Genomic DNA, 13,332 nt, shown 5'->3' with positions numbered 1-13,332 from the left:
GAATTCGTTCATGCTTAGAATAGAGAGAAAAAAAATTCGGGAGAGAGCCAGAAAATGCAGGAAACGCTGAAGCTGTTTGCTCTAACTTGACTAAAGACCAACATTGGGAGCCGTCAACTGGCCCAGGCCAACTCGCCCTTCTGGAAGGATGCGCTGTTCGAGGCCACCGGCTCCTTGTCTCCCACAGAGACACCTCCATCCCAGGGGCTGCCTCCTCCCACTCCACTCCAGCCCCCAGAGGCTCCGTGGACTGAAAACCCCACCAGATAGGAAAAGAGGGGTAAGGAGAATTATAGAACGGTGACTGAAAACAGAGCCAAAGAATGAAAGGAAATGGGAGCCGGCTCCTTAGCTGGACCTGGATGTGGAGAAAGTTTGGGGTAGGCTGAACAGCTGAGAGTTTCGAGACCCTCCGTGTTTTGGTTTGGTTTCTTGGATTTTTGTTTGTTTGTTTGGTTGGTTGGTTGGTTGGCTTTTTGGGGGTTTTGTTATGTTGGTTTTCTGACTTTTTGAGACAGTTTCTCTGTGTAGCCCTAGCTGTCCTGGAATTCACTCTGCAGCCCAGGCTGGCCTCGAACTCAGAGATCTGCCTGACTCTGCCTCTCAAGTGCTGGGATAAAAGGCCTGCGCTGCTACTGCCCAGCATTTAAGACCTGTGTTCTTAAGTTGAATAAGAAATAAAAGCTAACAAACACGGTTCTGAAAAACCAATTTCATACCAGGACAACGGACTGGATTATTTTCAGAACAACTATTATACCCAGAAATGCCTTTCAGCTTTAGAACGTGTGGCTCAAACTCATTGAGTACAATACCCGTGGAAGTGTTCAAGCACTAACCCTCTTTGTTTCAAAGAAAACGTCAGATAAAATAATTAAATATCTATTCAAGTACTGATGGTACTTAACGGATCTTCCAGGTACTGAAACATAATTGATTCAGAATTTTGTTTGTCTTGTGTTTATAAAGCATGTATAGAAACATATACATGTGTATATACGGATTGTATACATATGTATATAATTGTATATATCCTATATATAATATGTATATGAGTGTCCTTAGACTCTAGATTTGTTAGATAACGGTCTCAAGCTACCTTGATTTGCAAATGGAGAATTTTAACTAAACATTAGCGTTTTATCTCTTTAACACAAAGACCTTGTGCTATATCCTAGAGCTTACATGATGGGCCGAATGTTCTCGATCTTGCCAAAGTATACTTTACATAACTTTGCATGTCATCCTTGTGCAGAAGATAATGGATACCTTGAAATTGTCTAACAAAAAGACTTCTTTCTTGGCTTCCCACAGTCACAAGTATAAAACACAGTTCGGGTCAAGGGGGCGGTTCATCGGCAAGAGTGCTTACTTAACATTCCAGAAACCCAGGTTTGGCTCCTAGCACCGTAAGAGGAAAATGCCATGAAAAAAGGATACTTTGCTTTAGGCAATGAAAGCTTTCTTGGGAGGATGGGAAAAAAAAATAGGTGAACTGTAGGCTTACACTTAGAAATAATTGTATTGGGTTATTTTGTTGTGGTGGTAGTAGATTCTGGGGGAAGGGCCGAGAGTGGTTTTGTTTGTGTTTTTTCTTTTTTTCAACTCCCACTGTCCCCAGAAGCCCCCAGCATGTCCCTCCCGCCTCCTCATCCTCTCATACAGCCTGCAGGTCCTGCGCAGGTAGCCACAGCTGCTGGAGTGTATGAGTGCAGCCGCCATTTCATGTCCAGGAGACGGTACAGTCCAACACTCTTCCTCATCCTCCACCTCTTACATTCTTCCAGCTTCCTTTTCCTCCATGTCTCCTGAGCCTTAGAACAAGGGGGAGTGTGGTGATATTTTATCTGTGTCCCCCAATAAAGTTTATCTGAGGATCAGAGGAAAAAGCCAGTCACTATATTAAACATAGAAGTCAGGCAATGGTGGCACACGCCTTTAATCCTATCACTCGGGAGGCAGAGATCCATCTGGATCTCTGTGAGTTCAAGCCCACATTGGGAACAGAGCCAGGCGTGGTGGCACACGCCTTAAATTCCAACACTGGTTAACCATGAAGGTCTAGAGGTCTGTACAGACAGACAGGAAGTGACAGAGCTGGGCAGGAAGAGGAAGTGATGTAGCTGGGCAGAAAGAGGAAATGGGATGGCAGAACAGCAAGGCACATAGGCGTGGGTAGACAGGAAGTAGGTCTCTTTGGCGGAGGATCTCCAAGCAGTAAGGACGTGGCTGGCTTCTTTCTGCTTTTCTGATCACTCGATTTTAGCCCCAATATCTGGCTCCAGGTTTTTTATTAAGACCATTTAGCAGTTCGTCTTACAGGGGAGTTTGACAAAGGTGTCCCGTTAAGGGTGGGCGTGTGGAGGCCATTTGGTGGCGCTAGCCAGCTGTGTCCCTCTTGCCCCATCCCCTACTTGACCAGTTCTAGCAAAGGTTTTAACCAAACCACAGGCTCCTATTCTGTCCATTCGCCTCTGTGGCTGCTCTCAAAAGACAAAAAGAAGATGAATAAATCTTTCTTTTTTTAATTTGAGACAAGGTCTCGCTCTGTACCCTAGGCTGGCATGGAACTCATTATATAGCCCTGGCTGGGCTTGAACTTGCAGTTCCCCAGTCTCAGCCTCCATAGTGCTGGAATTACAGGTATGGGTCACCACACCCCCTCGAGAACATGAATATTTAAACATAAACTAATGGGAAACATTAAAATAACAATAATTCTAAAAACCCACTCCAAGGTATTCTTTACCAGACACACAGGCTTCATCTGTCTGATCAAAATGTTTGATCCCATCTAAAATATCTCTGTACAGCAAAAACTGATTTAGAAAAATTATTCTGATTTTTTTTTTTTAATCAGAATAAAAATAGCCTGTTTCTGGAGGGATGGAGAGAGAAAATGCTTGCCACGCTCAGTCTAATCTACTTTCCCACAAAATCCTAAGAATGAGGCTGAGTGGTGATGGAGCATGCCTTTAATCCCAGCACTCAGGAGGCAGAGCCAGGTGGCTCTCTGTGAGTTCAAGGCCAGCCTGGTTTACAGAGTGAGATCCAGGACAGGCACCAAAACTACACAGAGAAATCCTGTCTCGGAAAAAAAAAAAAAAAAAAAAAAATCCTAAGAATGACCCAGTGTATTAAACCCAAACAAAACAAACAAACAAACAAAAAACAGGTCATAAAAATAGCCTTTGTCTATGTAACATCAGACAGAGTTACATTGCAATCTTTCTCTTAACACATGCCCTAGCCTCAGACAAAACACAGATAAGAATGAGTTTTACATTTAATTGTCAAGAAATAGGCTTTCCCCAACACAATCATCAAAAAACAAATTAAACAGAATATGTCTAGAGTCTACAGAAAGTAAAAACTTATATATGAATAATACTTAAGACTAATTCAAATGAAACTTATAATACATATTTAATACTGTGATCATTTATAATAAAAACATTTTACTTAAAATTTCTTCCTTGTTATGTCACAAGAATGGCAGAGTAAATTAGGGAGGGGCTGGGGAAGTGACTCAGAGGTTAAGAGTGCACAGTGCTCTGTCAGAGGACCTGGGTTCCAGTCCCAGCACCCACATGGCAGCTCCAATCCCAGGGGATCTGATGTGCTCTTTCTCGCCTCCGTGGGCACGAGGCACACATTTGGTATACACACATACATGCAGGTACTCACACGTGCACATAAAAAAATTCTTTGAAAAATAAAAACTCACGAACGAATGTTGGTGAGTGAAAGAAAACCCGCAAACAAGAAGGTATGCTTCATTTTAAACCCCTGGGAGCCAAATGGTTGGGAGGGTGAATCAGACATGTTTAGCAACATTCTTCCAGCAGGAGTCAAGAGTAAGCTGGCAGTATAATTGCAGAGCCATTTGTGAGGCGGCACCCACGACTCTTGGTTCCTTTATGTCTTATTTTAAGACTTGTCACATCACCAGCCTCTTGATATAGAGGATGAGGCTGTGGGTTAGCACATCAGCGAGTCTGAGTCAAATGCTGACTGTGCAGAAGTTTTAAGGAACACCTAAACCAATTTATTTCATTTAATGTTCCATATTTTTGCATGTACGAGTATGATATATTAGAAAGTAATCTACGCTTAATTAAGTTTATCACTATCCTTCCAGTAAGGAGAAAATAAAGTTTGACCACATCATAATAGGATTTGTGAAGTGTGAGTGTGTATGTGTGTGTGTGAGAGAGAAAAAGAGAGAGAGAGAGACAGACAGAGAGACAGAGAAAGGGTTGCCGTCTTCAAAAGCATTTTTAAGGTTTTAATTGACACAGAGTAATTGTATGTAGTTATGAGGCAATGTGCTTTTCTCTCTTAAGGGCACATACACTAGCATCTTAAGCTGATAGCATCTTAGGTTTAATGATTTAAATTGGGGATTCGGGGCTTCCCCCCCCCCACAGAATGGGGAGCTGGGGAGCTTGGGTGACTTAAGGTTTATAATGGACCCTACTCCTGGCTGGCCTTACTCCACTTTACAAAATCTCTTTGCTTTTACTGTCCTCGTTGAGGAGCTTTCCTGGCTCTGGGCTTTTAATAACACGTGGCCCTATTTAACAGTCTCCCAAGTATTTCTCAGAAGGAGACATTGTAGATGTTAGGTTTTCTATGCATGGCCTCCTCCTTATAAGTCTCTCCTTTCCTTTGCTAGGGGCGCAGGCTGCATCTTTATTGAAATGTTCCAGGGTCAACCTTTGTTTCCTGGGGTTTCCAACATCCTGGAACAGCTGGAGAAGATCTGGGAGGTAAGACAAAAATTCCTTATAAGAAAAAAGAAATACCTCTGTTCCAGACTCGGAGCCAAATTTGCCTTGGAGACAACGAAGTAATCCATCTGCTCAAGACACTGAGCTGTATTTAAGGCTGTAGAAGCTATGATGTTTGCCGCAGAACGAGTTCCTTTGGGACGAGTGTTTAGGAATTCCTGCTGTCCCATACCACCCCACTGAAGACATCTGGGTCTCCTGCTTCCTATGTTGGTAATATTTTCTCTGTTCCCAGCAGCAGTTTCTGCCAGTACCACTTGGCTGTCCCTGCGCTGGCAGCCTTCACTTTAATTCTACTGGAGCTTTGGCCTGCATCTTCACTAACAGGAGACAGGACACCAAATTTTCCTAGAACCTCAGAAAACACACCTCTCATGTTAGTGTAAGGGAAGTATAGAATCTGTCATGCTCCTGCACATGAGCGTGATGCCTAAGATGCTGAAGACCTTGGTGTGTGCCCATATGTGTATGAATATGTGTGTGAGCGTGGGTGTGTATAGCATGTGCATATGTGTGTATGAATGTGTGTGTAAGCGTGGGTGTGTATAGCATGTGCATATGTGTGTATGAATGTGTGTGTATGTGTGTGTAAATGTGTGCATACATGCATGTCTATATGAATGTGTGTGCATGTGTGTATGTATGTGTATGAATGTATGTGTGCATATTTCCATTTCTTTCCTTATTATTTTCTCGACTTCATTTGCACTGCGATGTGCTTTGATTTTCTTTGCTTTATAGTCAGTGATATAACCATACTGTCTATTTACCTTTCTTTTTTTTTTTTTTTTTTTGATGATTTTTCCTATTTTGGTAAAGTATACCTAAATTTGCCAGGTTGGTCAATGTGTACCAAGTTACAAACAGATTTGATAAATTAGGTCTGGCCATCTTTTGCCTAATAGATTGTAGGTAATCATGGTTTTGTTTGGTTGGTTGGTTTTTCAAGACAGGGTTTCTCTGTGTAGCTTTGCACCTTCCCTGGATCTCGCTCTGTTGACCAGGCTGGCCTCGAACTCACAGAGATCCACCTGCCTCTTGCCTCCCGAGTGCTGGGATTAAAGGCGTGCGCCACCACCGCCCGGCTATGGTGTTCTGTATATATTTTTAAAAAGCAAGAAAGGATATTATTTTTTTTTTAATCACAAAGAAATGACCAATGTTAGCCAAGCAGTGGTGGCACACGCCTTTAATACCAGCACTTGGGAGGCAAAGGCAGGCAAATCTCTGAGTTCAAGACTAGCCCGGTCTACAGAGCAAGTTCCAGGACAGCCAGGGCTACACAGAGAAACCCTGTCTTGAAAAAACAAAAAAGCAGACAAACAACAACAACAACAAAATGACCAGTCTTTGAAAAGACAGATAAATGTGCCCTGATGTTACCATTACACAGTGCATAGATGATAAACATCACATGGGACTGTAAGACGCCTCCCTGAGTAAGGGCAGTTGTTGCCAAGCATGAGAACCTGAGCTCCGCCTCCAACCCACACCGTGGAAGGAGAGAACTCCCACATTTGTCCTCTGATTTCCACACATGTGCCACTCCAAATACACACAATAAATAAATGGAATTAAAAGAAAATCACATAGCACCCAATAAGCACTATGGAACAATGAAAATAAAATGAGATGGGAAATGTTACCATTTTAGCATTTAAGCGTGTGGTTCACTACAGTCAACCCACTGGCGCTGTTGGGCCAGCACCTCTGCCATTTTTTCCAGCACCTTTGAACCATCCCAAGCAAAAGCTTTGCAGCCATGAACACAGTCCCATCGAGCCTGCCCAACTCAGCCCCTGAGAACCTCTCATCTACTTTCTGTCTCTATGAATTTGTGAAATAACAAATACCTTACATCACTGGAGTCCTATAACGTTTGTCTTTCTGGGCCTGGCTTATTTCACTTAGCATAATGCTTTCAAGGTTCATTCATTTTGTATGTGCCTCAAAGTGCTTTACACTGGGGTTTTTATCAGTTGCTATGCTTGATCCAGCTCCTTGTCTTCTGATGAAGATAAAAATGTACTGTGAGACACAAAGACGTTATATGTAAATTAATCACTAATATCAAACTTTATTTTGGCCGCCTGGAAGATATTATGGGAAACATGGGACAAAATAGGAAACATTCATTCACTAACAAACAAAAAAAAGCTTTTTCAAGACAAAAGACTTTTTCTTTCTTTCTTTCTTTCTTTCTTTCTTTCTTTCTTTCTTTCTTTCTTTCTTCTTTCTTTCTTTCTTTTTTCCTTCCTTCCTTCCTTCCTTCCTCTCTCTCTCTCTCTCTCTCTCTCTCTCTCTCTCTCTTCTTTTTTTTTTTGTTTTTTTTTTTTTGTTTTGGGTTTTCAAGACAGGGTTTCTCTATGTAGCCCTGGCTGTCCCAAAATTCACTCTGTAGTCCAGGCTGTCCTTGAACTCACAGAGATCCTCCAGCCTCTGCCTCCGAAGTGATGGGATCAAAGGTGTGCACCACCACCACCCAGCCAAAAGACTTTTTCATAGGAAGATAAACGCTACTTTGGATCATATCATTGGCTCCTGTGGCATCATCTGAGCTGGGGTTAGTTAATGTATGGCTTTCCTCGCCTCCTTGCCACTCACTAGTTATGAATATGGATAGTTCACATTGCACCTCTTAAACATTAGTTTTCTCATCTATAAAATGAGGTCAATCATAAGATTTTATAACCTTGTTATGGGAATTATGTAAGATGAAATATATAGCAAAAGCAGTACACTGTGCTTGGTAAATATTTGTAGGGCTGGAGAGATGGAGAGATGGTTCTGTGGGTAAAAGTCCCTGCTGCCAAGCCTGACTGCCTGAGTTCAATCCCTGGAACCCACATGGTGGAGAGCGAGAACTAATTTCTATGGGTTGTCTTCTCTCTCTCTCTCTCTCTCTCTCTCTCTCTCTCTCTCTCTCTCTCTCTCTCTCACACACACACACACACACACACACACACACACACACCACACACACGGGAGGGGGAAGAAATTTTTTTTAAATTTCTTTCTTGAGTTCTTCTACAATCCCAGTACTTGGAAGGCTGAGGCAGGAGGATTTCTGTGAGTTTGAAAGTAACGTGGAGCCGGGCAGTGGTGGCACACGCCTTTAATCCCAGCACTCGGGAGGCAGAGCCAGGTGGATCTCTGTGAGTTCGAGGCCAGCCTGGGCTACCAAGTGAGTTCCAGGAGAGGCGCAAAGCTACACAGAGAAACCCTGTCTCGAAAAACCAAAAAGAAAAAAAGAAAAGAAAAAAGAAAGTAACCTGGGCTGTATAGCAAGTACCAGCTCATCCAGCAAGACCATCCGTGTGTGTGTGTGTGTGTGTGTGTGTGTGTGTGTGTGTGTGTGTGTGTGTGTGGTGTGTGTGGTGTGTGTGTGTGGTGGGTGTGTGTAAATATATATTTGCTTTCTTCTATCATATATTGTTATAGAGATGTTTCAGCAACTCAGCTGCTATGGTCAGCTCTCCCACGCCAGTCCTCACTCCTTGTCCATAACCCAGAGAGAACAATTAGTATTGCTAGTCTTCACCCTGTAATGGCCCTTTACACATTTAAAGGTTTTTTTTTTTTTTAACCTAGTTACTTAATATTTATTGGCCATTAAACACATATAAATATTCTTCGGGGACTAAGAGAAGCAAGAAATGACAAGGAAAAAAAGGGACTATGAAAAATGTGTTTTTCAGTCAGAGTAGAGTGATGAATGACATCTCAGTGAAACATGTGTGAACAAATGTAAACCGAGTATACTGTAAAAGGATGTATATGAAGATGGCCAATATAAACTGTAATGCTGAAGTGAGGCGTGCCGTTAGAATGTTTGAAAAATATTATATCCGAAAAGAATGTAAGTATATCCATAAGTGCTATTACTGTTTGGAGAACTGTATATAAACTGAGTTTTTAAAAACGTTTGGTGCTATTTAAACAACCACACTTCAAAAACAATCACTTTGCAATTCTTTGCATTTAGCACAGTGCTCAGAAATCAGAAAAAGAGTGGACTAGATGTTTCCCTGGCTCGCTAGTTGTTGGTCCTTGGTGACTGCCACTGCCCCATGAAGATATTTCTGTAACGCAGTCAATGAAAGATGCTCTGCTTGAGTCTGGACATAAGGTACCAAAAAAAAAAAAAAAAAAAATGAGTGCTGTGGCAAAAACAGGTGTGTCTTGATGAATCCGCCCAACATACTCTGCCCAGAAAACCATATTTATGCCTCTCAGCATACTAAAGTAAACCAGAGACTTTGACATTTATGACAACTTATTACAAATTTAAATTAAGTAAGCATATCAAAATAATACTGGCCTGGAGTCAGAACTCATGAGTTCTGAACACAGCTCCAACTTTGGGTATAAAAAAGAACATGTCTATGTCCAAACTCTCTGAGTTTTACTGTCTCTGTGCTCTGACTCTGGGAGGTTATGGCTCCTGCAAACAAAATTCATCATCGTCATCATCATTATTAATTATTGTTATTGTTATTATTTTGGTTTTTTGAGACAGGGTTTCTCTGTATGTTACCCAGCCTGTCCTAGAACTTGCTCTGTAGACCAGGCTGGCCTCGAACTCACAAATATCCACCTGCTTCTGCCTTCCCGGTGCTGGGATTAAAGGCGTGCGCCACCACTGCCAGGCACTCCTATTATTTTTTTTTAAAAGATTGATCTAATGTGTGTGTGTGTGTGTGTGTGTGTGTGTGTGTGTGTGCATGTGAGTGCCCGTGGAAGCCAGAAGACATTCAGATGCCTCAGAGCTGGAGTCAGATGTAATTGTGAACTTGCTGGTGTTGGTGCTGGGAACTGAACCCAGGTCCTCCGGAAGAGCAACAAATGCTCTTGACCACTGAGCCATCTCCCTAGCCCCAGTTCCTACAGTTTTAAATCATAACATTCTCCTCTGTTCATTGGGCTTTCCCTTTTAGTTAGTTATTTCTGGAGTCTGCTTAGCTGCATTGCTCACTGATGACTTTGACCCTGTCCCAGGAAGACAGCGCTGCATTGTTTAGCAATGTGTTGTGGCCAGATTCATTTAATTCAAGCAGATCTCCTATTGTTCCATATTCAGAGGGAAGCTAGACAAAATTGCTACACTTGGTGCTTTGTTTTGTTGTGTTTTGTTGTGTTGTGTTGTGTGGCATGTGGTTTTGGGTGGGGGAGGGTGCACTACCACAGCATGCACGTGGAGATCAGAGGACAAACTTGAGGGAATCAGTTCTCTCCTTCTACCAGGTGGGTTCCCAGGGACCAAACTCAGGTCATCAACCTTGGTGGCAGGCAGGTGCCTTTACCTGCGGAGTCTGCTCCAGGGCACAACTTTGTTGCTTTATAACAACACTACCTCTCAAGCAGTTGAGGTTTTCTTCTTCTTTTTTTCCTTAGAGCAGCAGCATGTAATCAATGGTAAATGCTAAAAAATGGTAATAATTGTATCTCAGTTTGGGCTCCTTGTGCAAAATATGGTTGTAATTGGTATGTATTCAGGGCAGGAAGGAAGACTTTGGAGGGTATGAGGACAGAATAGATGTGAAAGGACTGTATAACTTTGAGTTTAAGTGTTTCATTTTTTAAACTATTGCATTTCTTTCTTTCTTTCTTTTTCTTTTTATTTTTATTTATTTATTTATTTATTTATTTGTTTGTTTTTCAAGACAGGGTTTCTCTGTGTAGCTTTGCACCTTTCCTGGAACTCGCTTTGGAGACCAGGCTGGCCTCGAACTCACAGAGATCCACCTGCCTCTGCCTCCCAAGTGCTGGGATTAAAGGCGTGCGCCACCACCGTCCGGTGCATTTATTTATTTACTGTGTTTGTGTATGTGTTCATCCACGTGTATGTCGGTGGGTGCCACAGCATGTGTATTGAGATCAGAGGAAAGCTTATGGGAATCCATTCTTGGCTTCCTTGATGTTGGTCCCAGGGACCGAACTCAGGTCAACAGATCCCCGGGGCTTCCTAAACACTAGGCAAGCTCTCTACCACTAAGCCCCTCCTTGGTCCCAGTACGATGTTTTGTTTTTTGTTTTTTGGTTTTTTTTTTTTGGTTTTTCGAGACAGGGTTTCTCTGTGTAGCTTTGCGCCTTTCCTGGAACTCACTTGGTAGCCCAGGCTAGCCTCGAACTCACAGAGATCCGCCTGGCTCTGCCTCCCGAGTGCTGGGATTAAAGGCGTGCGCCACCACCGCCCGGCCAGTACGATGTTTTGTAATACATGCCCATTATAGAACGGCCAAACCGAGCCAGTTACCATATGCATCACCTTACCCACGTACCGTTTGGGTCATGAAGATACTTTCTAAGGTACCCATGGTGTGTATGTGCCATACTCCTGCCGCAGTGAATATAAGCCGTCTGTCTGACACGCTAATCCCCCCCCCCATACATATGCAGCAGGAGGACTAGCCAGCAGCTTGTCCAGGAATGTCTGCCAATTTCCATCATGGCTGTACTACTCCATAGTCTCACCAACAAAGAGCAAAGGTTGCCTTTTCTCCACATCCTACCCAACACCTTCTTTGGTCGTTGGGGGGAGGGCAGGGTGTTGAGATAAGGTGTCATGTAGCCCAGTCTTGAACTCCCCATCCTCTCAAGGGCTGGGGCTAAGGTGTGTGCCACCATACCTGGTTTACGCCGTGTAGGGGATTGAGCCCAGGGTCTCGTGCACTCTACTAGCTGAGTCCTATCCTCAGCCCTTACTGGTCTCTGCCCCCCCCCCAGTAGCCTTTCCAACAGACACACAGTGATATATTTATGTTCCTAGCCATAGTTATTGTTGTCCTAATGTGCATTTCTCTGATGATTAATGATGTTGAACATTTTCTCCATGCCTTTTGGACATTTGTGTGTCTTCCTTTGAAAGATGTCTATTGGAATTCTTTGTCCATTTTTTTAAATTAGGTGATGTGTTTACTTGCTGTTGTGTTCTTTGAGTTCCTTGTACATATTGGCTATTAACTCCTAACCAAACATATAGTTCGCAAATGTTTTATACCGTTCTGTAGGTTGTTTCTTCATTCCGTTGTTTCTTGTTCTAGAAGCTTTTTAATTGTATGTAGCCCTATTCATCATTTTGCTTTCATTTCCTGTGAAATAAGTTAGAGAATCAGATTACAAAGTTTCTGAAGTTGTATCTTACTAAATGAATTTTTACAAAATGAATAACCCAATTTTTGTTCAGACTTCTAACATCTCGGTTTAATAAGCTTTCAACGTAAAATTTTCCAGAAAATTTGGTATCCATCTGGCCTCAGTTAAACGTAATACAAAGGAACCAAGAAGTCTGGTAACTTTCACCTTCCAGCAAATATGGATGTGGTTGCTATTCATTTCCTGGATCGTTTCCTCCTCCCTGATCGACCTTGTTTTCTTCCCACTGTGCTTTGCCAACCAACAGAAGATGAATGGGGACCCATGAGTCACACCCACTTGTCTCCACATGCATCTGGACAAATACAGAAGACAGTAGGCTGAGGGAGAAGAATGAGCTCCCCCTGCTCTGGGCTTCGCCCACAAAAGAAGAATTAGTCTAGTTGGTTTTTCAAAATGGAATCCAGGCTCCTCAGTGTTCCCTCAGGCTTGGGTTGGTTGATAGGAAAAGCCTCTAATCCTCTCAGTCACTTTTCAGTTTGTTTAGAGAATGGGATCAAAGCTGGAGGCTTTTACTGGGTGGCATGACTTTTCAGAATGTACTACGTGAGGGAAAATAGCATGTTAGTGTCTTTTGTGTGAAGGCAAGCCCAACAGACCCCACATGCATGCCTCTCCACCAGGGACCTCGTCACCACCAATATATTGAAGGTCCTGCATTCCTCATTAATTACATTCAGTCAGACAATTAGCTTCCTGTCATAAACTGGGCCCATGTCTATAGTCCGTGTTCCACAGAAACATGATATTAAGATATGCTACAAAGAAGAGGTACGCTGAAGTGATAAAGCAAACTGCTGGCATCACCAACAGAGCACAAAAGTCATGCTCCTCAGACCCCCACACACGCTGGCTGTGGGATTTATGGTCATCTTCAAAGAATGGCAAGATGGTGCCTACAGAGGACTGCAGGAACAGCTCCATCCAAAGTCCATTTGACTTCACACTCCAGAAGACCTTCATTGTCAAAACCTCATCTTCTTTAAAAACAAGAACTTAAATTTGGCCACCTAAAGCATAGGTCAGGACAGGCAAGACGGTTTAGTGGATAAAGACTTGCTCCACAAGCCTGGAGACCTGAATTTGATGCCCAGAACCCACATAACAAGGAAAGGAGAGCCAGCTCCACAGATCTGCCTTCCACCTTCCCTACACACGTCTTGACACACATATGTACACACAATTTTTTAAAAGCACAAGCCAACTCTCTTTCACATGATGTTACTAGTATAATCCACCAGTGGAAAACCAAGTTATATTCCTAGCTGCTGGACATGGAGAAAACAAAAAAAATGAGATGAATTTAGTAGAAAAGGCAAGGCTGGAGCCGGGTCATTTTTAGCCAATATTCTACCGCCTAAAAGTCAGTCATTTGAATCCTTTT

The 13,332-nt window shown here is 42.7% G+C and overlaps 1 protein-coding gene across 1 annotated transcript in view; it reads left to right on the top strand.

Annotated features, from left to right (window-relative positions):
• Cdk15 (cyclin dependent kinase 15) overlaps positions 1-13,332 on the top strand; it is a 71,904-nt gene that overhangs the window by 19,684 nt on the left and 38,888 nt on the right. The window contains exons 5-6 of the mRNA XM_059278132.1: positions 1,673-1,739; positions 4,679-4,772. Of these exons, the coding sequence (XP_059134115.1) occupies positions 1,673-1,739; positions 4,679-4,772 (161 nt within the window). The remainder of the gene's footprint in view (positions 1-1,672; positions 1,740-4,678; positions 4,773-13,332) is intronic.

The sequence above is a fragment of the Peromyscus eremicus genome, chromosome 13 (genome assembly GCF_949786415.1).
Source record: "Peromyscus eremicus chromosome 13, PerEre_H2_v1, whole genome shotgun sequence".
NCBI classification, from domain to species: domain Eukaryota; kingdom Metazoa; phylum Chordata; class Mammalia; order Rodentia; family Cricetidae; genus Peromyscus; species Peromyscus eremicus.
Note: the sequence above shows the minus strand (reverse complement) of the source record. Positions and strands in the feature narration are given on the sequence as shown.